Consider the following 24,312-nt stretch of genomic DNA (forward strand, 5'->3'; position numbering starts at 1 on the left):
TAAGCGTACTAGGAAGGTTGACAAGTCCATTTCAATTGGCACTTTACAGTCCAAATTTATTTTGTCTGTAACCTTGATTTGTTCATTATCAGTTATTACCGTGGATGCCTATGTGGACTCTGGCGCCGCTCTGAGTCTTATGGACTGGTCCTTTGCCAGGCGCTGTGGGTTTGATTTAGAGCCTCTGGAAGTCCCTATACCTCTGAAGGGTATTGATTCTACACCTTTGGCTTGTAATAAACCACAGTTCTGGACGCAAGTGACTATGCGTATGACTCCAGACCATCAGGAGATGATTCGCTTCCTTGTGTTGTACAATTTGCATGATATTTTCCGTGAATATTTGGATAAATTTATGATTGTGTACTTGGATGACATTTTGATTTTTTCTGATGACTGGGAGTCTCATGTTCAGCAGGTCAGGAGGGTTTTTCAGGTTTTGCGGGAGAATTCTTTGTGTGTAAAGGGTTCAAAGTGTGTTTTTGGGGTTCAAAAAATTTCATTTTTGGGGTATATTTTTTCCCCTTCTTCTATTGAGATGGACCCTGTCAAGGTTCGGGCTATTTACGACTGGACGCAGCCTACTTCTCTGAAGAGTCTCCAGAAATTCTTGGGCTTTGCTAATTTTTATCGTCGATTTATAGCTGGTTTTTCTGGCGTTGCTAAACCTCTGACGGATTTGACTAAAAAGGGTGCTGATGTTGCCAATTGGTCCCCTGCTGCCGTGGAGGCCTTTCGGGAGCTTAAGCGCCGCTTTTTGTCTGCCCCTGTGTTGCGCCAGCCTGATGTTTCTCTTCCCTTTCAGGTTGAGGTCGATGCTTCCGAGATCGGAGCGGGGGCGGTTTTGTCGCAGAAAAGTTCCGACTGCTCAGTGATGAGACCTTGTGCGTTCTTTTCGCGAAAATTTTCGGCCGCCGAGCGAAACTATGATGTTGGTAATCGGGAGCTTTTGGCCATGAAGTGGGCATTTGAGGAGTGGCGTCATTGGCTTGAGGGTGCCAGACATCAGGTGGTAGTTTTGACTGATCACAAGAATTTAATTTATTTGGAGTCTGCCAGGCGCCTGAATCCTAGACAGGCACGTTGGTCGTTGTTCTTTTCCCGGTTTAATTTTGTGGTCTCGTACTTACCGGGTTCTAGGAATGTGAAAGCAGATGCTCTTTCTAGGAGTTTTGAGCCTGACTCTCCTGGGAATTCTGAACCTGCTGGTGTCCTTAAGGATGGAGTGGTTTTGTCTGCTGTCTCTCCAGATTTGCGACGTGCTTTGCAAGAATTTCAGGCGGATAGACCTGATCGTTGTCCGTCTGGTAGACTGTTTGTTCCTGACGAGTGGACCACTAGAGTCATCTCGGAAGTTCATTCTTCTACTCTGGCAGGTCATCCGGGAATTTTTGGCACCAGAGATTTGGTGGCTAGATCCTTCTGGTAGCCTTCCCTGTCTCGAGATGTGAGTGTTTTTGTGCAGTCTTGCGATGTGTGTGCTCGGGCCAAGCCTTGTTGTTCTAGGGCTAGTGGGTTGTTGTTGCCCTTGCCTATTCCGAAGAGGCCTTGGACGCACATCTCTATGGACTTTATCTCGGATCTCCCTGTTTCTCAGAAGATGTCTGTCATCTGGGTGGTGTGTGACCGTTTTTCTAAAATGGTTCATTTGGTGCCATTGCCTAAGTTGCCTTCCTCATCTGAGTTGGTCCCTCTGTTTTTTCAAAATGTGGTTCGCTTGCATGGTATTCCGGAAAACATCGTTTCTGACAGGGGTACCCAGTTCGTGTCTAGATTTTGGCGGGCAGTCTGTGCCAGGTTGGGCATTGATTTGTCTTTTTCGTCTGCCTTCCATCCTCAGACCAATGGCCAGACGGAGCGAACTAATCAAACTTTGGAGACTTATTTGAGGTGTTTTGTGTCTGCGGATCAGGATGATTGGGTTGCCTTTCTGCCGTTGGCGGAGTTTGCTCTTAATAATCGGGCTAGTTCTGCCACTTTGGTTTCTCCTTTCTTTTGCAATTCAGGGTTTCATCCGCGTTTTTCATCTGGTCAGGTTGAATCTTCGGATTGTCCTGGAGTGGATGCGGTGGTGGATCGGTTGCATCGGATTTGGGGACAAGTGGTGGATAATTTGGAATTGTCCCAGGAGAGGACTCAGCAGTTTGCTAACCGTCGTCGTCGTGTTGGTCCCCACCTTCGCGTTGGGGACTTGGTGTGGTTGTCTTCCCGTTTTGTCCCTATGAGGGTTTCTTCTCCCAAATTTAAGCCTCGGTTCATCGGTCCTTATAGGATTTTGGAGATTCTTAACCCTGTTTCCTTTCGTTTGGACCTCCCGGCATCTTTTGCTATCCATAATGTGTTCCATCGGTCGTTGTTGCGGAGATATGAGGTACCGGTGGTTCCTTCTACTGAACCTCCTGCTCCTGTGCTGGTGGAGGGTTAATTGGAGTACGTCGTAGAGAAGATCTTGGACTCCCGTATTTCCAGACGGAGACTTCAATATCTGGTTAAATGGAAAGGCTATGGTCAGGAAGATAATTCTTGGGTAACTGCCTCTGATGTTCATGCCTCGGATTTGGTTCGTGCCTTTCATAGGGCTCATCCAGATCGCCCTGGCGGTTCTTGTGAGGGTTCGGTGCCCCCTCCTTAAGGGGAGGGTACTGTTGTGTATCCGCTTGTTGGGCTCCCCTGGTGGTTGCTGGTGGTACTGGTGACTTGTTTGCACTTTGCTGCTTCTGTTCACCTGCTTCCATCAGTGTTTGGGAGTTTCCTATTTAGCCTTGCTCTCCAGTCATTTCCTTGCCGGTCATCATTGTAACCAGAGCCTTCGGTTGCATGTTCCTGCTACTAGTCTGCTGATCAGCTAAGTGGACTTTGTCCTTTTGTTTTGTACCTTTTGTCCAGTTTGCAGTTTTTGTAATTCTCTGTAGCTGGAAGCTCTTGCGGGCTGAAATTGCCACTCCTGTGTCATGAGTTGACACAGGAGTCTTAAAGTAATTTCAGGATGGTTTTTGAAAGGGTTTTCAGTTGACCGTGAAGTCCTCTTTTGTATCCTTCTGCTATCTAGTAAGTGGACCTCTCTTTGCTAAATCTACTTCCATACTGTGTATGTCTTTTCCTCTTAATTCACCGTTATTACATGTGGGGGGCTGCTATCATCTTTTGGGGGATTTCCCTAGAGGTAAGCCAGGTCTGTTTCTTCCTCTACCAGGCGTAGTTAGTCCTCCGGCTGGCGCGTGGCATATAGGAAGCCGTAGGTATGCTCCCTGGCTACTGTTAGTTGTGTGGTAGATTTAGCTCACGGTCAACTCGAGTTTCCATCACCCGAGAGCTCGTTCGTTACTTATATGTTTCTTACGTTCCCTTGCCATTGGGAACCATGACACAGTATTATAGTAGTTATATTCTTGTACATAGGGGGCAGTATTATAGTAGTTATATTCTTGTACATAGGAGTAGTATTATAGTAATTATATTATTGTACATAGGAGCAGTATTATAGTAGTTATATTCTTGTACATAGGAGCAGTATTATAGTAGTTATATTCTTGTATATAGGGAGTAGTATTATAGTAGTTGTATTCTTGTACATAGGGGCAGTATTATAGTAGTTATATTCTTGTATATAGGGAGAAGTATTATAGTAATTATATTCCTGTACATAGGGGCAGTATTATAGTAGTTATATTCTTGTATATAGGGAGCAGTATTATAGTAATTATATTCTTGTACATAGAGGGCAGTATTATAGTAGTTATATTCTTGTATATAGGGAGAAGTATTATAGTAGTTATATTCTTGTACATAGGGGCAGTATTATAGTAGTTATATTCTTGTACATAGGGGCAGTATTATAGTAGTTATATTCTTGTACATAGGGGCAGTATTATAGTAGTTATATTCTTGTATATAGGGAGCAGTATTATAGTAGTTATATTCTTGTACATAGCGGGCAGTATTATAGTAGTTGTATTCTTGTATATAGGGAGTAGTATTATAGTAGTTGTATTTTTGTATATAGGGGCAGTATTATAGTAGTTATATTCCTGTAGATAGGGGAAGTATTATAGTAGTTATATTCTTGTAAATAGGGGCAGTATTATAGTAGTTATATTCTTGTACATAAGGGCAGTATTATAGTAGTTATATTCTTGTACATAGGGGCAGTATTATAGTAGTTATATTCTTGTACATAAGGGCAGTATTATAGTAGTTGTATTCTTGTACATAGGAGCAGTATTATAGTAGTTATATTCTTGTACATATTTTTGCAGTATTATAGTGGTTATATTCTTGTACATAGGGGCAGTATTATAGTAGTTGTATTCTTGTACATAGGAGCAGTATTATAGTAGTTATATTCTTGTACATATTTTTGCAGTATTATAGTAGTTATATTCTTGTACATAGGAGCAGTATTATAGTAGTTGTATTCTTGTATATAGGGGCAGTATTATAGTAGTTATATTCTTGTACATAGGAGCAGTATTATAGTAGTTATATTCTTGTACATAGGGGCAGTATTATAGTAGTTATATTCTTGTACATAGGAGCAGTATTATAGTAGTTATATTCTTGTACATAGGGGCAGTATTATAGTTATATTCTTGTACATAGGGGCAATATTATAGTAGTTATATTCTTGTACATAGGAGCAGTATTATTGTAGTTATATTCTTGTACATAGTGGCAGTATTATAGTAGTTATATTCTTGTATATAGGGGCAATATTATAGTAGTTATATTCTTGGACATAGGGGGCAGTATTATAGGAGTTATATTCTTGTACATAGGAGACAGTATTATAGTAGTTATATTCTTGTACATAGGGAGCAGTATTATATTAGTTATATTCTTGTACATAGGAGCAGTATTATAGTAGTTATATTCTTGTACATAGGGGCGGTATTATAGTAGTTATATTCTTGTACATAGGGGCAGTATTATAGTAGTTATATTCTTGTACATAGGAGCAGTATTATAGTAGTTATATTCTTGTACATAGTGGCAGTATTATAGTAGTTATATTCTTGTACATAGGGGCAGTATTATAGTAGTTATGTTCTTGTACATAGGGGCAGTATTATAGTAGTTATATTCTTGTACATAGGAGCAGTATTATAGTAGTTATATTCTTGTACATAGTGGCAGTATTATAGTAGTTATATTCTTGTACATAGGGGCAGTATTATAGTAGTTATGTTCTTGTACATAAGAGCAGTATTATAGTAGTTATATTCTTGTACATAGGGGCAGTATTATAGTAGTTATATTCTTGTACATAGGGGGCAGTATTATAGTAGTTATATTCTTGTACATAGGGGCAGTATTATAGTAGTTATATTCTTGTACATAGGAGCAGTATTATAGTAGTTATATTCTTGTACATAGGGGCAGTATTATAGTAGTTATATTCTTGTACATAGGGGCAGTATTATAGTAGTTATATTCTTGTACATAGGAGCAGTATTATAGTAGTTATATTCTTGTACATAGGAGCAGTATTATAGTAGTTATATTCTTGTACATAGGAGCAGTATTATAGTAGTTATATTCTTGTACATAGGGGCAGTATTATAGTAGTTATATTCTTGTACATAGGAGCAGTATTATAGTAGTTATATTCTTGTACATAGGAGCAGTATTATAGTAGTTATATTCTTGTATATAGGAGCAGTATTATAGTAGTTATATTCTTGTACATAGGAGCAGTATTATAGTAGTTATATTCTTGTACATAGGGGCAGTATTATAGTAGTTATATTCTTGTACATAGGAGCAGTATTATAGTAGTTATATTCTTGTACATAGGAGCAGTATTATAGTAGTTATATTCTTGTATATAGGAGCAGTATTATAGTAGTTATATAGTCAAATGACTCAGCAAAGGTGCAATATTGAACATAATGTAAAAGTGATTCTAAATCTGTTCTTTCTTGATTTTGCAGGGAAAAGTATTTACGGAAATTTATAGCCATCGTTCAGGAAATTGTTACACAGAGGAAACTCACCCCATCCAAAAAGTGTGAATCCCCAGAGATATTTTTTATCTGAGAAAAAAGCCATAAATATGAGACAATGGAGGTAAAGTCCTTCTACGAGGATCCAGTAGTAGTTGGTGGCCAAAAAATAAAGGAAGAAAGTGACAGTAACTTTACAGCCGACCTGAAGAGACAGAAGAGACAGAAGTGCCGTCACGTTGTGGCATCATCCTCGGTCGCAGCCATTAATACTATTCTCTATCACTGCTATGTACATTTTTCTTTTAACGGTGGAAATGATGCAAGTTTTCTGAAAACAAAATGCTACAAATAATATAAGACTTTCTGCTTTATCACTGTATTGTAATTTTATATAAAATATGAAAGGATGGAAAAAATCATTAGGAAGAGTGAACCCTGCTGGGTGGGGATGTCCTGGCGGTTTTGCTGCCGGGGTTTTCTATAAGTTTTCTGCACATGCTGAGAGGTTAATTTGGCATCAAAATAAATGACACCATATATATATATCTTATAAAAATAGGATTTAAAAAAAATTCTAAAGCCTATCGTGTGTCACTTACAAACTGGGACTTGTCTGCTGGAGGAGCCTCCGTCATCGACTTCAAGTCCGTTTCTGAGAAACGCTCCATTTCTTCGAAGGGATTTCCGGAATAGAGGACGGCGTCTTTCACGAAGATACTGACGGCTCGCAGCATGAAGGACACGAAGAGGTGCATGTGGATGTAGTTCCTCGTGCAGTGCAGGCGCCTGCGGGGACACAAGCACCAGGAGGCTTAGGACTTTTGCACATTTGATCAGCTCCTGTGATTATTTGCTTTTTCTCCCGTGTAGAAGGTGAAGACGTTGTCATCTGGTCTCGGCCATTGCACAATATTACCGCCAGAGGGTAACGCGGCCTGTTATAAGTGGCCAATTATATTCCTTCCCTCCAGGGGCCTTTCTATTAGCTGCTCATGTAAATGTGCAATGTAAAGTGGAGGAACGAGAGGTGAAGGATGCTTCCTCTGATGAGGGGTTCATTAGGCTGACATGGCGTTGTGGCCGCGGCACAGTAATGCCGCCATCTCTGCACATTCAATATTCTACTAATGATTTAAGTCAATATTGCTCTGATCACTGACTTGTCTGGAAACGTTCACGATCACATCCTGTATAGTTACATCATTACATGGTATGAATAATAATAGACGTACGGCATACGAGCTCCACCAGTAATCCATCTGCAGGCCTTACCCGGCTCCGCTACTTTCTCTATATGTGCAGATGACACAAACCTCTGTAATGCTGCAGACACTATTCAGAATATTCAGCAAATTGGGTCTGTGCAATTTACTGTGGATCTGTCACCTGATTTCACAATACAAATTGGATGGATTATTGCATTGACCTCTTACACCCATTGACCAGGTGTACTGACTTGGAAAATACATATCAGGACGGTTATAAAATTATCCCCCTCCTATTCAGATTGACAGCTCCTCCGTGTCCCTCCTCCCTGCTGTTGAATCTCTGCTCATACTGCCTGATTGACAGCTCCTCCGTGTCCCTCCTCCCTGCTGTTGAATCTCTGCTCATATAGCCTGATTCACAATTCCTCAGTGTCCCTCCTCCCTGCTGCTGAACCTCTGCTCATGTAGCCTGATTTACAGTTCCTTAGTGTCCCTCCTCCCTACTGCTGTTGAACCTCTGCTCATACTGCCTGATTGACAGCTACTCAGTGTCACACCTCCCTGCTGCTGAACCTCTGATCATGTAGCCTGATTGATAGCTCCTCAGTGTCCCCCTTCCCTGCTGCTGTTGAACCTCTGCTCATGCAGCCTGATTGACAGCTCCTCAGTGTCCCCCCTCCCTACTGCTGTTGAACCTCTGCTCATACTGCCTGATTGACAGCTCTTCAGTGTCCCTCCTACCTGCTCTTGAATATCTGCTTATATAGTCTAATTCACAATTCCTCAGTGTCCCTCCTCCCTGCTGCTGAACCTCTGCTCATGTAGCCTGATTTACAGTTCCTTAGTGTCCCTCCTCCCTGCTGCTGAACCTCTGCTCATGTAGTCTGATTGACAGCTCCTCAGTGTCCCCCTTCCCTGCTGCTGTTGAACCTCTGCTCATACAGCCTGATTGACAGCTCCTCAGTGTCCCCCCTCCCTACTGCTGTTGAACCTCTGCTCATACTGCCTGATTGACAGCTCCTCAGTGTCCCTCCTCCCTGCTGCTGAACCTCTGCTCATGTAGCCTGTTTGACAGCTCCTCAGTGTCCCCCCTCCCTACTGTTGTTGAACCTCTGCTCATACAGCCTGATTGACAGCTCCTCAGTGTCCCCCTTCCCTGCTGCTGTTGAACCTCTGCTCATACTGCCTGATTGACAGCTCCTCAGTGTCCCCCCTCCCTGCTGCTGTTGAACCTCTGCTCATACAGCCTGATTGACAACTCCTCAGTGTCCCCCTTCCCTGCTGCTGTTGAACCTCTGCTCATACAGCCTGATTGACAGCTCCTCAGTGTCCCCCTTCCCTGCTGTTGAACCTCTGCTCATACAGCCTGATTGACAGCTCCTCAGTGTCCCCCTTCCCTGCTGCTGTTGAACCTCTGCTCATACAGCCTGATTGACATCTCCTCAGTGTCCCCCTTCCCTGCTGCTGTTGAACCTCTGCTCATACAGCCTTATTGACAGCTCCTCAGTGTCCCCCTTCCCTGCTGCTGTTGAACCTCTGCTCATACAGCCTGATTGACATCTCCTCAGTGTCCCCCTTCCCTGCTGCTGTTGAACCTCTGCTCATACTGCCTGATTGACAGCTCCTCAGTGTCCCCCCTCCCTGCTGCTGAACCTTTTTCCCTACTTCTTCAGCATTCACGCTTGTCTCGGCAGAGTTGTCTCCAATGATGTCTCATTGCTGCTAATTCTTGCTGCGGCTTCTGCTTTAGATCAGGATTTTCTATAAACACTCTCTACCTCATCCCCGGCCGCATTCTCGACTCTATGGTCAGGGTACACTGACACCGGTGGGCATTCTCAGCCCCCATTATACCGTGTAAGCATGGCAGTCACTGGCAGACACAGATAGAAGGGCCCCTCTGCAGTAATATTATAAGGGCCCTTCTGTCTGTTATAGAAGCTTGGGCATCAGTTGGGTCTCTGATAATCTGGTCACAGGGGGATTGTGGAGGATTACTAACAACGTCTGATTTCTTAGTACACAGCACCACCGCAGTGTGCAGGTCGTGTGCGGTACTGCAGCTTAGCTCCATTCACTGTAACATTACAGAGCTGCCCTACCCACGGACAGGAGCGGCTATTCCTAGTCATGGACGGCCGTCCCCAGCCTTGAAGTCAAGCAGCGCTCCCTGGCTCTCTTTTAGCTTCAAGAATTAGTGTTGTACGTTATTTCTCCCATCCATCTTATGTTGTCGTCTTTGCTATCGATGGCGACCTGCCGAGCTGCGATCACCAATCTCATCATCTAATTCATGAATGCAACGCACGTTTCTCTTCAAGTACAAGGCCAGCTTTTGTTTTCCTCTTTGCAACGAATAAACATTTCATTCTCTCCATAGATGTATTATGACCGGACCGTCTGAAAATTCAGCATACATAAAGTAGAGAAAAATGTTCATTTTCAAGATAATGTTGCTGTTTGTAGTAAGTGTTTTATCTCATCCCTGTATTCACAGCTACACTGCTCAGTAATGCTGTGCAATGTCTTCCATTCTGCTGCTTCCGAACATGTACTAATAGAGACAGGAGAGCAGGAATCCCTCGTGCTCCATGTGCCGCGTATGGGAGACATCACAGCTGCTTGTTCCCACCCACTCAGAGATAACTGAAAATTAGAGACAGAACCGGAAGATCTATGTAATCTATGTAATGGCCAGAAATAGTTTTATACTAGTAAATGTTCAATCTTCTCCCATTGCTGTATTCATGGCTACACTGCTCAGTACTGCTATAAATGTGATCTATGCCACTGCAGATATCTAGTAAGTGCATAAGTCTTTATCTCATCCCAGTGCTGGATACACAGCTACACTTCTCAAGTCTGCTGTATAGTGTCCTCCATACTGCTGCTGCTTTCTATTAAGTGTTTTATCTCACCCAAGTGTTGTATTCTGGGCTACATTGCTCTGTACTGTTGTATAATGTCTTCCATATGCTGCTGCTTTTCCAGTAAGTGTTTTATCTCACCACACTGCTGGATTTATGGCTACACACTGTTCAATACTGCTGTTGTGTTGCCCTGGTCCAGCAGACAGTCCTCAGTTTCGCATTCATCATCCTTGGGTCTTCTGGCACTTATATTGACCTACAAGATTATGATATCATGGTGTGGCACACGTTGTGATGTCACGTGACTGGAACTAACATGATGTCACAGAATCCCGTAAGTGCCAAAGATGCCCAGGATGCCCGGCACAAAAGTGAACACCAGCTGCCAATGAGGACAGAGTGGACAATGGACCAGGACAGTGCAAATCAAATTACTCATCTCTCTTACTGTAGAATGTTTTCTATGTTTCTGCTGCTTTTAAATAAGTGCTTCTCAGCTCAGTGCTGGATTCACAGCTACACTGCCCAGTAATGCTGTACATTATCCTCCATGCTGCTGCAGCTGCTTTTGCTCATATGTTTCATAGAGACATGAGAAAAAGAATCCGTCATATCTGTGTGTGCTGTGTATGCAGACATCATAGCAGCTAGAGAGAGAGTCTGCAGAGGGGAAACTGGTGAAATATGCAGGGTAGAAGTGATATAATTCCTCATGTCTGTGTGTGTTATGTATGGAGACATCATAGCAGCTAGTCTACACCTACCAGCCCAGAGACAACTGAAAATGAGAGAGAGAGTCTGCAGATGGGAAACTGGTGAAATATACAGGGCAGAAGTAATATAATCCCTCATGTCTGTGTGTGCGGTGTATGGAGACATCATAGCAGCTAGTCTACCCCTACCAGCTCAGAGACAACTGAAAATGAGAGAGAGAGTCTGCAGAGGGGAAACTGGTGAAATATGCAGGGTAGAAGTGATATAATCCCTCATGTCTGTGTGTGCTGTGTAAGGAGCCATCATACCAGCTAGTCTACACCTACCAGCTCAGAGACAACTGAAAATTAGAGAGACAGTCTGCAGAGGGGAAGCTGGTGAAATATGCAGGGTAGAAGTGATAAAATTCCTCATGTCTGTGTGTGCTATGTATGGAGACATCATAGCAGCTAGTCTACACCTACCAGCCCAGAGACAACTGAAAATGAGAGAGAGAGAGTCTGCAGATGGGAAACTGGTGAAATATACAGGGCAGAAGTGATATAATCCCTCATGTCTGTGTGTGCGGTGTATGGAGACATCATAGCAGCTAGTCTACCCCTACCAGCTCAGAGACAACTGAAAATGAGAGAGAGAGTCTGCAGAGGGGAAACTGGTGAAATATGCAGGGTAGAAGTGATATAATTCCTCATGTCTGTGTGTGTTATGTATGGAGACATCATAGCAGCTAGTCTACACCTACCAGCCCAGAGACAACTGAAAATGAGAGAGAGAGTCTGCAGATGGGAAACTGGTGAAATATACAGGGCAGAAGTGATATAATCCCTCATGTCTGTGTGTGCGGTGTATGGAGACATCATAGCAGCTAGTCTACCCCTACCAGCTCAGAGACAACTGAAAATGAGAGAGAGAGTCTGCAGAGGGGAAACTGGTGAAATATGCAGGGTAGAAGTGATATAATCCCTCATGTCTGTGTGTGCTGTGTATGGAGACATCATAGCAGCTAGTCTACACCTACTAGCCCAGAGACAACTTAAAATTAGAGAGAGTCTGCAGAGGGGAAACTGGTGAAATATGCAGGGTAGAAGTGATATAATTCCTCATGTCTGTGTGTGCTATGTATGGAGACATCATAGCAGCTAGTCTACACCTACTAGCCCAGAGACAACTGAAGATTAGAGAGACAGTCTGCAGAGGAGAAACTGGTGAAATATGCAGGGTAGAAGTGATATAATTCCTCATGTCTGTGTGTGCTGTGTATGGAGACATCATAGCAGCTAGTCTACACCTACTAGCCCAGAGACAACTGAAAATGAGAGAGAGAGAGAGAGTCTGCAGAGAGGAAACTGGTGAAATATGCAGGGTAGAAGTGATATAATTCCTCATGTGCACAGAGAGGAGTTTATTCTGAACAGTCACCTGGATTGATAAGTGCGTTTCAATGTCTCCAACCTTAACCCGATGAGTAATGTAACTAATGTAATGGGAGAAAGATGAACGTTACTATCCAGAGAGAGTCTCCGTAGATATTGTCCATCTATAACATTTCACTGATGATTAGTAACATTATCCAACATCAAAATAAAATGTAGCTTGTAGCTTAAGTTCAAGGACAGAATCTGGCAGGAAAAGGAGCATCCTGACATTTTATCTTCAAGCATTTCCTGTGGATGTCATTAATCATTACATTCACTAATTAGAAGATTTGATCAAGACAAGTGGAACAATCAGCGACATAAACAAAAACTGTCAGGAAGAGGAGCGAAGCACTCACCTGAAGTAGCCTAAAATGAGCACAGCGACTGTCAACGATCCCAGAGAGATTGAATACCCCACAGTATAAATCAGGTGAAGACGATCAAACACTTCCTGCAATGAATAGAGAGAACGTCAGGAGAATACAGACATAACAGAGGCGTCCATCCAGGAAGAACCGGGCCACCGGGGACAACAGAGCTACAAAGTATCAGCAGATCCCAAGAGAACTAAGAAAGAACATAACTAAGAAGGAGCCCTCGAAGGACGAATTCCCATGTCACTGGAGAAGACAATTATGGAAGAAGAGAAATGAGGAAGAAGATAGATACAATCAACGGGGTTCATGGAAACAAGGAGCAGCAAGGAAACCCAAACTGCAGACAGGAGCTTCTGTAGGACGTGAGACACATTGAAGCTGGAGGTCCCAGGTGACGTTATAGTCCTGGCGGGTGATGCTCTTTTCCAAACACTGGTGCAAACCTTTAGGTAGATGAACATATCGACATGCTTTCTTTATGGAGTTTGTATTGTTATCCTCAAGATGTACAGTTGTGCTCAAACGTTTTTGCCTTCTTGGCCTTTTTTCAGAGAATATGGATGACAACACCAACACTTTTCTCCACTCGTGGTTAGTGGTTGGGTGAAGCCATTTATTGTCAGACTTCTGTGTTTTCTCTTTGTAAACCATAATGACAACCCAAAACATCCAAATGACCCTGATCAAAAGTTCACATCCCCTGGTGATTTTGGCCTGATAACATGCACAGAAGTTGACACAAATGGGTTTGACTGGCTACTAAAGGTAATATCCTCACCTGTGACCTGTGACAACTCCAGGGAAACTGTTCGGGATGCAAAGAAAAACCCACAAATAACATCATCTGAAATACTGGACTCTCTGAAAACTAGCGGTGCGGCTGTTTCAAGATGCACAATAAGGAGGCACTTGAAGAAAAATGGGCTGCATGGTCGAGTTGCCAGAAGAAAGCCAAATGACCCTGATGATAAGTTCACATACCCCATTTCTTAATACTGTGTATTACCCCCTCTAATATTGATGACAGCTTGAAGTCTTTTGTGGTCGTTGTGGATGAGGTTCTTTATTTTCTCAGATGGTAAAGCTGCCCACTCTTCTTTTCAAAAAGCCTCCCGTACCTGTAAATTTCTGGGCTGTCTAGCATGAACTGCGCGCTTGAGACCTCCCCAGAGTGGCTCAATGATATTGAGGTCAGGAGACTGAGATGGCCACTCCAGAACCTTCACTTTGTTCTGCTGTAGCCAATGACAAGTCAACTTGGCCTTGTGTTTTGGATTATTGTCATGTTAGAATGTCCAAGTATGTCCCATGCGCAGCTTCCGGGCTGATGATTGCAAATTTGCCTCCTGTATTTGCTGATAACATGCTGCATTGATCTTTCCTTCAACATTGACCAAGTTTCCTGTGCTTTTGTAGCTCACACATCCCCAAAACATCAGCGATCCACCTCCATGCTTTACAGTAGGAATGGTGTTCCTTTCATCATAGGCCTTCTTGACCTCTCTCCAAATGTATTGTTTATGATTGTGGCCAATAAGTTAAATTTTGGTCTCATCACTCCAAATTACCTTGTTCCAGAAGTTTTGAGGCTTGTCTCTGTGCTGTTTTGCGTATTGTAGGCGAGATACTTTGTGGCATTGCGCTTACAGTTTGGATCGGGGACCAGAACCCAAACCTCCACAGCTCCGCTGATCCCTAAACAGGAGGTTTCCTTCCTTCCTCAGATTTTGGGTTCTTGTCTTTTTAAACTTTCTTTCTGCCTCTGAGAATCTGAAGGTTTCAGTCCTGAATGCAGGAAGTTTATTAGTCGTAGGACAGCTCAACCTTGACCGAGACAGTCTCACACCACGATGTGTCCCTGGTGGGCATGAGAGCCAGGAAACTTTCCATTGTGATTGACGTCTGCTACAAGAAGAGACACAAATGTTTCTGATCTGTTCAGATACGAACGAGGCGGAGGCTCGTAATGACCTCTATATACCACATATATAGACATGTGCACAAGAGCTGAGAATGGAGAACATCTGGAGGAACGTGGAAGTCGGTGGACAGCGCAGAAGGCAGAACAAAAGGGATGAGGCTGCTCTGTAACACTAAGGCCGGGGTACACCGCGGCTTAGGGTGGGACAATGGTCAGGCGGCCAGTGATCGCTGTGTGCCACTGCTCCCTTGCAGCGTAATGAAGGAGAATGGGGTCACATTAGGACCCTCTAGGATACCACCAAGAGGATGGATATTTTCTGACTTATCCTGGCCGTAGAGGGGCACAATGTGACCCCATTCACTGCATTATCCTGCAGGGTTGCAGCGGCACACAGCGATCATTGGCCGCACGGCCTGCGACACAGCAACGTCGCCGTGCACCATAAAGGGTATGAGATATCAATGACCTGTCCTTCACATAGGACAACAGTAACTGATCAATGAGGGTCCGACAACCCCACAATCAGCTGTGAGGAGCTCAGAGGTACGATGGAAGCACTGAACCTCACAGCTCAGCACATGTAATGTCAGAGCTCCGGGCAGCACCTTTTATGGGGGCGTCGGACCCTCACTAATCTGATATTGATGCTGCAGTACTGATAACAACTAATGAACTGACTGGAGAAGACCAGAAGTAACAACTCTGACCCCCTGCTGTTCCCATCGTCTCCTCATGGGCGGGGCCATTTATGATCGGGGGAAGGACTCTAGATGCGCTGCTGTATTACCAAGACATAAGGGGTAACAAGACCCCAAACAAGGAGGAGAAGCCGCAGACTATGACGTCCCCCGGCTGACTGCAGACACGTGGTGGCGCCATCGCTGTGACACATGAGTCACCGTTTGATACTTTGTATCAGGCTTCTCATTACTGCGGTATCACCGATGACAGGACGCAGCAGGGGTCCGCACTCTTCCCGGATGTGGGCGCCGCTCGTCCCTATTTTTACATTTTGCAGTGAAGGCAATAATCCCGCTCCTTTGATGTGTTCAGTTGGGAGGGATTAGAGGAGAAGCGCGAGATCCGAGCGTGTAATCTGCGGTTAATCGTCTACACGGGAAAGTGCGGTGACGAGATCTCATCCCCTGGTCTGCGAGTGCGGCACCAATCACCAAGACCGAGCCATGAAACCTCGCGAGGGCTTAACCCCTCAACCACCAAGAAGACATTTGTTAACCCGGTGTGCTTTTCGCAGAATGTGCCATTTTCAATGTCTCCATTTTGGGGTTCGTTTACTTTTTTTGTATTTTATTTTCATTTCTTTAGAGAATGCAGAAAATGGTAATTCCATCAGATGATTTTGTGCTTTATGTTGTTATTTGCACCATATACAAACTGCGAGGGATCGCTCTTCTGCAGGAGGGCTGAGGAGTGGGGAAGCCAAACCTCCGACTCCACAGCCCTGGCTCTTCTGCAGGAGGGCCTGACGCGTTTATGGCTGCGGAGGAATGGGGAATGTTTAATTTATGGATTAATTTTTCAAAAATCTTTGTGATGCAACTGAAAAAAATGTTCTCTCTATGATACAAGTTGGAATGTTTGCAACAACATCAAGCGTATAATATATATAATTAATTTATACAGCGCTATATTTTGCTTTGCTGCAAGGTCAGGTTTGTTTTTGCTAACGTTGCACTGGTTTATGCAGTACTTTTAACATAGCTCCCAACCGTCCCTCATTGTGCGGGATTGTCCCGGTTTTCAGCCTCTGCCCCGCACTCCCGCACGGGGCACTCCAATCCCGCGGCGCAGTCAGCAGGACCGACACGCCCCCTTGTGTAGTTAACCCATGCCCCGGGCCCTTACCCTTCTGTATGGCTGCCTGCTTTCTGCGCACAGGACCTGTGATGAGGTCACAGGAGGGGAGGAGTCAGCGGTCACATGATCGGCACCTCCGTGGATTCATTGCAGGACTTGCTGGTTGCTGCCACCTTGCCACATGGTCCTGCAGGAGGTAAGTAATGCCTTGTATGGGGTCAGGAGGTGTACAGTGTGGATGTAGCAGAGCCGTGTGTGTACGAGGTGTGCGGAGCGGAGCCGTGTGTGTACGAGGTGTGCGGAGCGGAGCCGTGTGTGTACGAGGTGTGCGGAGCGGAGCCGTGTGTGTACGAGGTGTGCGGAGCGGAGCCGTGTGTGTGCGAGGTGTGCGGAGCAGAGCCGTGTGTGTACGAGGTGTGCGGAGCGGAGCCGCGTGTGTGCGAGGTGTGCGGAGCGGAGCCGTGTGTGTACGAGGTGTACGGAGCGGAGCCATGTGTGTACGAGGTGTGCAGTGTGGAGCCGTGTGTGCGCGAGGTGTGCGGAGCGGAGCCGTGTGTGTGCGAGGTGTGCGGAGCGGAGCCGTGTGTGTGCGAGGTGTGCGGAGCGGAGCCGTGTGTGTGCGAGGTGTGCAGTGCGGAGCCGTGTGTGCGCGAGGTGTGCGGAGCGGAGCCGTGTGTGCGCGAGGTGTGCGGAACGGAGCCGTGTGTGTGCGAGGTGTGCGGAGCGGAGCCGTGTGTGTGCGAGGTGTGCGGAGCGGAGCCGGGTGTGTGCGAGGTGTGCGGAGCGGAGCCGTGTGTGTACGAGGTGTGCGGAGCGGAGCCGTGTGTGTACGAGGTGTGCGGAGCGGAGCCGAGTGTGTACGAGGTGTGCGGAGCGGAGCCGTGTGTGTACGAGGTGTGCGGAGCGGAGCCGTGTGTGTACGAGGTGTGCGGAGCGGAGCCGTGTGTGTACGAGGTGTGCGGAGCGGAGCCGTGTGTGTACGAGGTGTGCGGAGCGGAGCCGTGTGTGTACGAGGTGTGCGGAGCGGAGCCGTGTGTGTACGAGGTGTGCGGAGCGGAGCCGTGTGTGTACGAGGTGTGCGGAGCGGAGCCGTGTGTGTACGAGGTGTGCGGAGCGGAGCCGTGTGTGTACGAGGTGTGCGGAGCGGAGCCGAGTGTGTACGAGGTGTGCGGAGCGGAGCCGTGTGTGTACGAGGTGTGCGGAGCGGAGCCGTGTGTGTACGAGGTGTGCGGAGCGGAGCCGAGTGTGTAGGAGGTGTGCGGAGCGGAGCCGAGTGTGTAGGAGGTGTGCGGAGCGGAGCCGAGTGTGTAGGAGGTGTGCGGAGCGGAGCCGAGTGTGTAGGAGGTGTGCGGAGCGGAGCCGAGTGTGTAGGAGGTGTGCGGAGCGGAGCCGAGTGTGTAGGAGGTGTGCGGAGCGGAGCCGAGTGTGTAGGAGGTGTGCGGAGCGGAGCCGAGTGTGTAGGAGGTGTGCGGAGCGGAGCCGAGTGTGTAGGAGGTGTGCGGAGCGGAGCCGAGTGTGTAGGAGGTGTGCGGAGCGGAGCCGAGTGTGTAGGAGGTGCTATGTGTGGCCATTATACGGTACGAAGTATCATGTGCGGCCAATATACAGTACGGAGCATCATGTGCGGTCATTATACAGTATGGAGCATCATGTGCGGTCATTATACAGTATGGAGCATCATGTGCGGCCATTATACAGTATGGAGCATCATGTGCGGTCATTATACAGTACGGAGCATCATGTGCGGTCATTATACAGTATGGAGCATCATGTGCGGTCATTATACAGTATGGAGCATCATGTGCGGTCATTATACAGTACGGAGCATCATGTGCGGTCATTATACAGTATGGAGCATCATGTGCGGTCATTATACAGTATGGAGCATCATGTGCGGTCATTATACAGTATGGAGCATCATGTGCGGTCATTATACAGTATGCAGCATCATGTGTGGCCATTATACAGTATGGAGCATCATGTGTGGCCATTATACAGTATGGAGCATCATGTGCGGTCATTATACAGTATGGAGCACTGTGTGGCCATAGTTTTTTGTTTATAATTATTGTATATGAAACAGTGTGATCGGCAGTGCTAAATGGGTGTGGTTGGGATGTGGATATGGGTGTGGCTAATTATGAATGGGTGTGGCCAGAGGAGTGGCCTAAAATTTGCCGCGACGCGCGTTGCACGCCGCAAACTTTGTCCCTCTTTCACATCTTCAACTGTTGGGAGGTATGCTTTTAATAAACCAGTGGAAGATTTAAAGAGACAGTGTTCCTGTGTCTACCTCTACGTGCACCCAATATATAAATATTTTTGTTATTTATTTTTTTCATGGAGAGACACTTTTTTTTTTAACTTTATTAAAATGAATCTTACTTTTGTTTGCTCTGCAGTGGACATAAAGCAGCGATCTAAAATCCCGAACAGAACGGAGCGGTGACCGTAATCTAAAGCAAACACGCGTAGTCAGTAGTCACCACTCCATTCATATGTGGTATTCCAGAGCCTCAATCTCAGGACTGGTGGTGGTCCGGGTGGTTGGACCCCATCTGATAGGCAAGTCAGCACCTCTCCTTAAGATGCATGATAGGTTTTGCTGTTGGGAATAGACCTTTCGGGGTTAAATAACCAGTATGTGAGTGCAGCGCCCCAGAGTCCTGGTCGTTGCAGTACTGTGGCTCCGCCACTAAGGGGAGCCATGGTGCGTTCGATGGCACTGAAGGAGTTCCTCCAATCAGGTATCACAGACACCAATATGTTTCACAGCTGGGCCTCCGGGGGGAGCTAAGGGTGCTATTCATTAGGCCACTCCCCACCATAGTGGGTAAACTGGGGGTCAGGCAGGAAGTTAGTAGAGAAAGCTGACTGGATCGAACGAAGCAACACCTAGTGGCAGAGGGTGTTGTGGAGGAAGAGACAGTAGGGTCTCTGCCAGGGGTGGGATCCTGGCAGAGGCTTGGCATTGAAAGAACGTAACGGGACCGTGCCTGCTCAGAATAGCGGCGGTGCCCTAAGAAAGGATTAGAAGCGAGATAGATTGTGCTGAGTGAGAAACGAAATCAAGCAGAAGGAGAATACCAGCAGGGGTTTTGTTGAAAGAGGCAGCACCTTGCTGAGGCGCATTACCGGTGGCCGGAACGCCGAGGGAGTGGAATAATATACAGCTTTAAGCCATACTCCAAACAGCGGCAGGACAGTCAGTCTCAGGCGGGCTGTCTACCACATATCACCTATGAAGTCTTGGGGGGCAATTGCGGGAGAGGGGCGTCTCTAGGGTCCCGGAAGAACTCCAGGCCTACCTGACAAACGGGTGCCGTTCTTACTGTAACATCAGGAAGGGACGGAAGATTAGCAGAAGATCAGTTAATCGAGTTGTGAGGGAACTTAAGAAACAGACACAACAGTTGTGGGGTACTTTCCGTAAGCACAGCAGGGAAGGACCGCAACACAAAGCGCTAAGAAGGAAGGCACTGATTTCCACCTGTGAGGAGAACTCTGGAAGTGCCATTGGACCGGCCGGACTTGCGCAGCCTGGTGGACCGGATTCCGGACTGAGCCCCGAGAGATCTCCAGTAAAGAGGTAAAGAGACTGCAACCTGGTGTCCTCGTTATTTACCGCGACCTGCACCCCACAACTGCACCGCTACACCACCGTTAACAGCACCTATTTGCAACGGACGTCCCCCACTGACAGACAGGGCCACGGACCGGGTCTAGCCACCGTGACAACCCCAGGACTGAGATCCCAGAGGCCCGGCTCCGGGTACCCCTCGGCCCTGCGGCGGTGTGGGGGCGCTCCAAATCTTGGCGTCACGAACAGGATCTACTTAAGCCTGAAGAATCAGGTCATGTGTGCCTAGAGACTGTGATTTACTGTACTTGAACCGTACTTTATTGAAAAGACTGTGTGTTGTGCCATTTGCCGCCAAAATCCGCCGCCATTGCAGCGCTGAGGAGAGCGCAGGAAGAGAAGAGGGGCGTGGAGTGGGCGTAGACAAGTTGGAGAGCGCGAACAGCAATGGCCGCCCAGTCTAAATATTTCTGTGTGTTGAGGACGTGCCCGTCAACAGCAGAGGTCCGCCTCCTGATCCTGGCCGGAGGGTGGAGACCATGGGGACGGGGCCGCCCACGGAAGAGACCGCGGGAAGGAGACGCGGGAAAAGAACAAGAAATGGCGGCACCAGGAGCACAGCGCGGAGCTGACCCGGCCCGGTCCGAGGCCGCACAAGCTGGGACAGGCTCCGAAACGCCAACGCTGCGGGGTCTGACCCTCACCGAGCCACTGTTGGGCCGACCCCCTGTGCCACTGTCCGAAGAATGTGTGGCTGCAGCCGAGGCCCGACAGCTGGCCCGCCGCCTGAAGGCTGATGCCCGTGCCCTCACCCGGGTGGGCCAGCCCACCGAGATCAAGTTGTCTCCTGTTGCTGCTTACCCGGCCGCGGCGGAAGGTACGCTACCCGCACCGGGCCTGAAAATCATGCCGGATGCTGAGCACTTACGGCGTCTTATGGCAGAGTGGCGGAGCCGGCCCCAGGCGGAGCAAGTTAATTTGATTAGTGTTCCGGAGATTCCGTCCTCACACTGGGGTGTGGTGGTGGCCTTCAACCCCCGGTATGGAAGAGGGGTGATCCAGGAAATTGGAGAGCCGCTGCAGATCCGCGTGGACCGGGAGGAGGTGGAGCCTTGCAGCGGAAGGTTCGATCGTGACCTGGAGCCGGGAGACGCCGTCACCTACACGAGGTGGAGAAGGGGCACTGGAGAGACGGGCTGGTTCGCCCGAGGTGTCCAACGATGCGTCGCCCTCCAGGCTGCGGCGGGAGCACCGGAAGGAGATAATCCCGCAGGGAAGGCAGCAGGACCCGGCCCCGAGGAATCGCGAGAAGCTCGGCCTCGCCGTGCCCCGGAGGGACGGGTGCACCTGCCGACAAGGAGGACCTCCCGGCGAGGGATTTTATCGTTACTGGGACCGGAACGGCGTCCTGGCTCACCGGTGCGATCTGTTGGCCTGGTGAGGCCGGATAAGAGGTCGCCTCCCGCAGAACCCCAGTAAGATTTTATTGCTTCTAAAATGTAAATAGTTACTGTTTGTTCTTTAAGTTGCTGCTAAACCCGTCCAGGGTAAACTTTAAAAAGGTGACCCCTTTGTTGACCCGGGGTCACTATTGTTGTTTTCTTGAAGTTTTGCACAAAGTTACACAAACTGCGAAATCATGGACTGTGCATGATTTGAACTTTCTTGTAAATAGTTTGCACCTTCTTAAAGGTGCTTCCTACTGGTTTTGTTTAAAGACATTTTGCGAAGATACCATTCCGGAGCCTTTGCATGGACTGGTAGGCTGAGAAGAAGAGCCACCTCAGAAAGACTTGATCTCCTCTTAAAGGGGAGGTTAGAATTGAACTTGAAAGTGATACTGTTTTAGAACAGTAATGTCGAGATAATGCTTTGAAGGAAATGTAACTGTTTTTCATGGAAAAGTTATGTGTGTTTAATTTGTTTAAAATGTGAGACCTAGATAATGTTCTTTGAAGAGAAAGATGCAGAAAGCCCGTAGGGGTAGATGTAGAGTTCCGTTTAACTGAAAGTAAAGAAGTAATAACGAAGGTGAGGATAGAAGGTAAACCCTGCGTCCCCATAGAAAGTTAGTTTGTTACTAAGGACAGAAAGTAGACCCGTAGGGGTTAGTGAGTGAGTCCTTATAGGAGCCAAGCAGAGTGTGCTCCATGCTCTCAAACTGAAAGGAATGTTATGTCTATACTATGTATAGTAGAGAAAGGCAGTAGGCCCTGGCTGAACGGGGCGGTCCTGTAAAAGAAAGGAGAGGCAGTAGGTCTGGTGCCATAGGGACAGGCGGTCCTGCAGGTTCAAAGTAGGAGAATGTGAAGTTACCTTGCCCTGTAATGTGATTATAGGAAGGCCTTTGACAAACTAAGAGTGTATGTTTCTTAAAGGCAATGTTAATTTATTGTTCCAGCATTTGCACTTAGTAGAATACCCGGTTGGGTAATGAGAGTTAATTGTAGCCTGTTGCTATGATATTTGATTATGTTTTGTAACGTTAAAGTGTCCTCACCTCCCATAAAGGGAAGCCTGTTCAAGTATGCTTATTGTTTTGCACTCAACAAATTTGTATGTCTTTTTGCTAACCTGTATTGTTGTTTTCTTCCCAGTCCCGGAGTACTGTGTTTAACCAGGGGGGAGTGCAGCGCCCCAGAGTCCTGGTCGTTGCAGTACTGTGGCTCCGCCACTAAGGGGAGCCATGGTGCGTTCGATGGCACTAAAGGAGTTCCTCCAATCAGGTATCACAGACACCAATATGTTTCACAGCTGGGCCTCCGGGGGGAGCTAAGGGTGCTATTCATTAGGCCACTCCCCACCATAGTGGGTAAACTGGGGGTCAGGCAGGAAGTTAGTAGAGAAAGCTGACTGGATCGAACGAAGCAACACCTAGTGAGAGAGGGTGTTGTGGAGGAAGAGACAGTAGGGTCTCTGCCAGGGGTGGGATCCTGGCAGAGGCTTGGCATTGAAAGAACGTAACGGGACCGTGCCTGCTCAGAATAGCGGCGGTGCCCAAGAAAGGATTAGAAGCGAGATAGATTGTGCTGAGTGAGAAACGAAATCAAGCAGAAGGAGAATACCAGCAGGGGTTTTGTTGAAAGAGGCAGCACCTTGCTGAGGCGCATTACCGGTGGCCGGAACGCCGAGGGAGTGGAATAATATACAGCTTTAAGCCATACTCCAAACAGCGGCAGGACAGTCAGTCTCAGGCGGGCTGTCTACCACATATCACCTATGAAGTCTTGGGGGGCAATTGCGGGAGAGGGGCGTCTCTAGGGTCCCGGAAGAACTCCAGGCCTACCTGACAAACGGGTGCCGTTCTTACTGTAACATCAGGAAGGGACGGAAGATTAGCAGAAGATCAGTTAATCGAGTTGTGAGGGAACTTAAGAAACAGACACAACAGTTGTGGGGTACTTTCCGTAAGCACAGCAGGGAAGGACTACAACACACAGCGCTAAGAAGGAAGGCACAGATTTCCACCTGTGAGGAGAACTCTGGAAGTGCCATTGGACCGGCCGGACTTGCGCAGCCTGGTGGACCGGATTCCGGACTGAGCACCGAGAGATCTCCAGTAAAGAGGTAAAGAGACTGCAACCTGGTGTCCTCGTTATTTACCGCGACCTGCACCCCACAACTGCACCGCTACACCACCGTTAACAGCACCTATTTGCAACGGACGTCCCCCACTGACAGACAGGGCCACGGACCGGGTCTAGCCACCGTGACAACCCCAGGACTGAGATCCCAGAGGCCCGGCTCCGGGTACCCCTCGGCCCTGCGGCGGTGTGGGGGCGCTCCATGATTGTCTGCAGCCCGTGATTACGAGCGGTGCAGTCACGGGAAGATGCACATTTTCCATTCAGCTCTATGGGAAACATTAGTTTATTCTCTTCCTGGGAAAGTTGAGTGACAACCGTATCTGCAGACAGAACTCATGTTCCCAGAGTTGTCAACTAAACCTCCAAAACCCCCGACACCCGACTTTCCCAGAAACAGATAAAACTGAACGTCCTCCTGAAGCTCCGACATCGTCTGATTATGAGCAGCAATCTGATGGCGGAGACGTAAATTATGCAGCAGAGACGACCGCGGCATCAAGTCTGGAAACAAAAGGCCGAAATGGAAATATCCAATGTCATAAAAAGGAAACTGAATTATTAAACAATCACGACATTTACCACCACGGAAAGAAGAAATGAGCGAGAAGGAAACAATCAGATACACAACGCACGGGGGATAGAAGATAAATAGCAGGATGGATGGATAATAGATAGATAATAGATAGAAAATATATAATAGATAACAGATAGATGATATATAATAGATAGATTAATAGATAGATGATAGATAATAGATAGATTACAGATAATAGATAGATAGATAATAAACAGATACTGTATTTCTACCCTCTGAGGCCTTCACAGAACAGCTGTAATTATACTGAGAAGAAATCACACCCAGGAGAACACA

At 47.0% G+C, this 24,312-nt stretch overlaps 1 protein-coding gene across 1 annotated transcript in view; it reads right to left on the reverse strand.

The window, feature by feature from the left end:
- The window catches only part of PTH1R (parathyroid hormone 1 receptor), a 247,940-nt gene that overhangs the window by 25,106 nt on the left and 198,522 nt on the right, over positions 1-24,312 (reverse strand). Inside the window, exons 5-7 of the mRNA XM_077267851.1 lie at positions 12,512-12,606; positions 6,545-6,731; positions 5,994-6,147 (exon numbers count right to left, since the gene is read on the reverse strand). Of these exons, the coding sequence (XP_077123966.1) occupies positions 5,994-6,147; positions 6,545-6,731; positions 12,512-12,606 (436 nt within the window). The remainder of the gene's footprint in view (positions 1-5,993; positions 6,148-6,544; positions 6,732-12,511; positions 12,607-24,312) is intronic.

The sequence above is a fragment of the Ranitomeya variabilis genome, chromosome 6 (genome assembly GCF_051348905.1).
Source record: "Ranitomeya variabilis isolate aRanVar5 chromosome 6, aRanVar5.hap1, whole genome shotgun sequence".
Taxonomy (NCBI): domain Eukaryota; kingdom Metazoa; phylum Chordata; class Amphibia; order Anura; family Dendrobatidae; genus Ranitomeya; species Ranitomeya variabilis.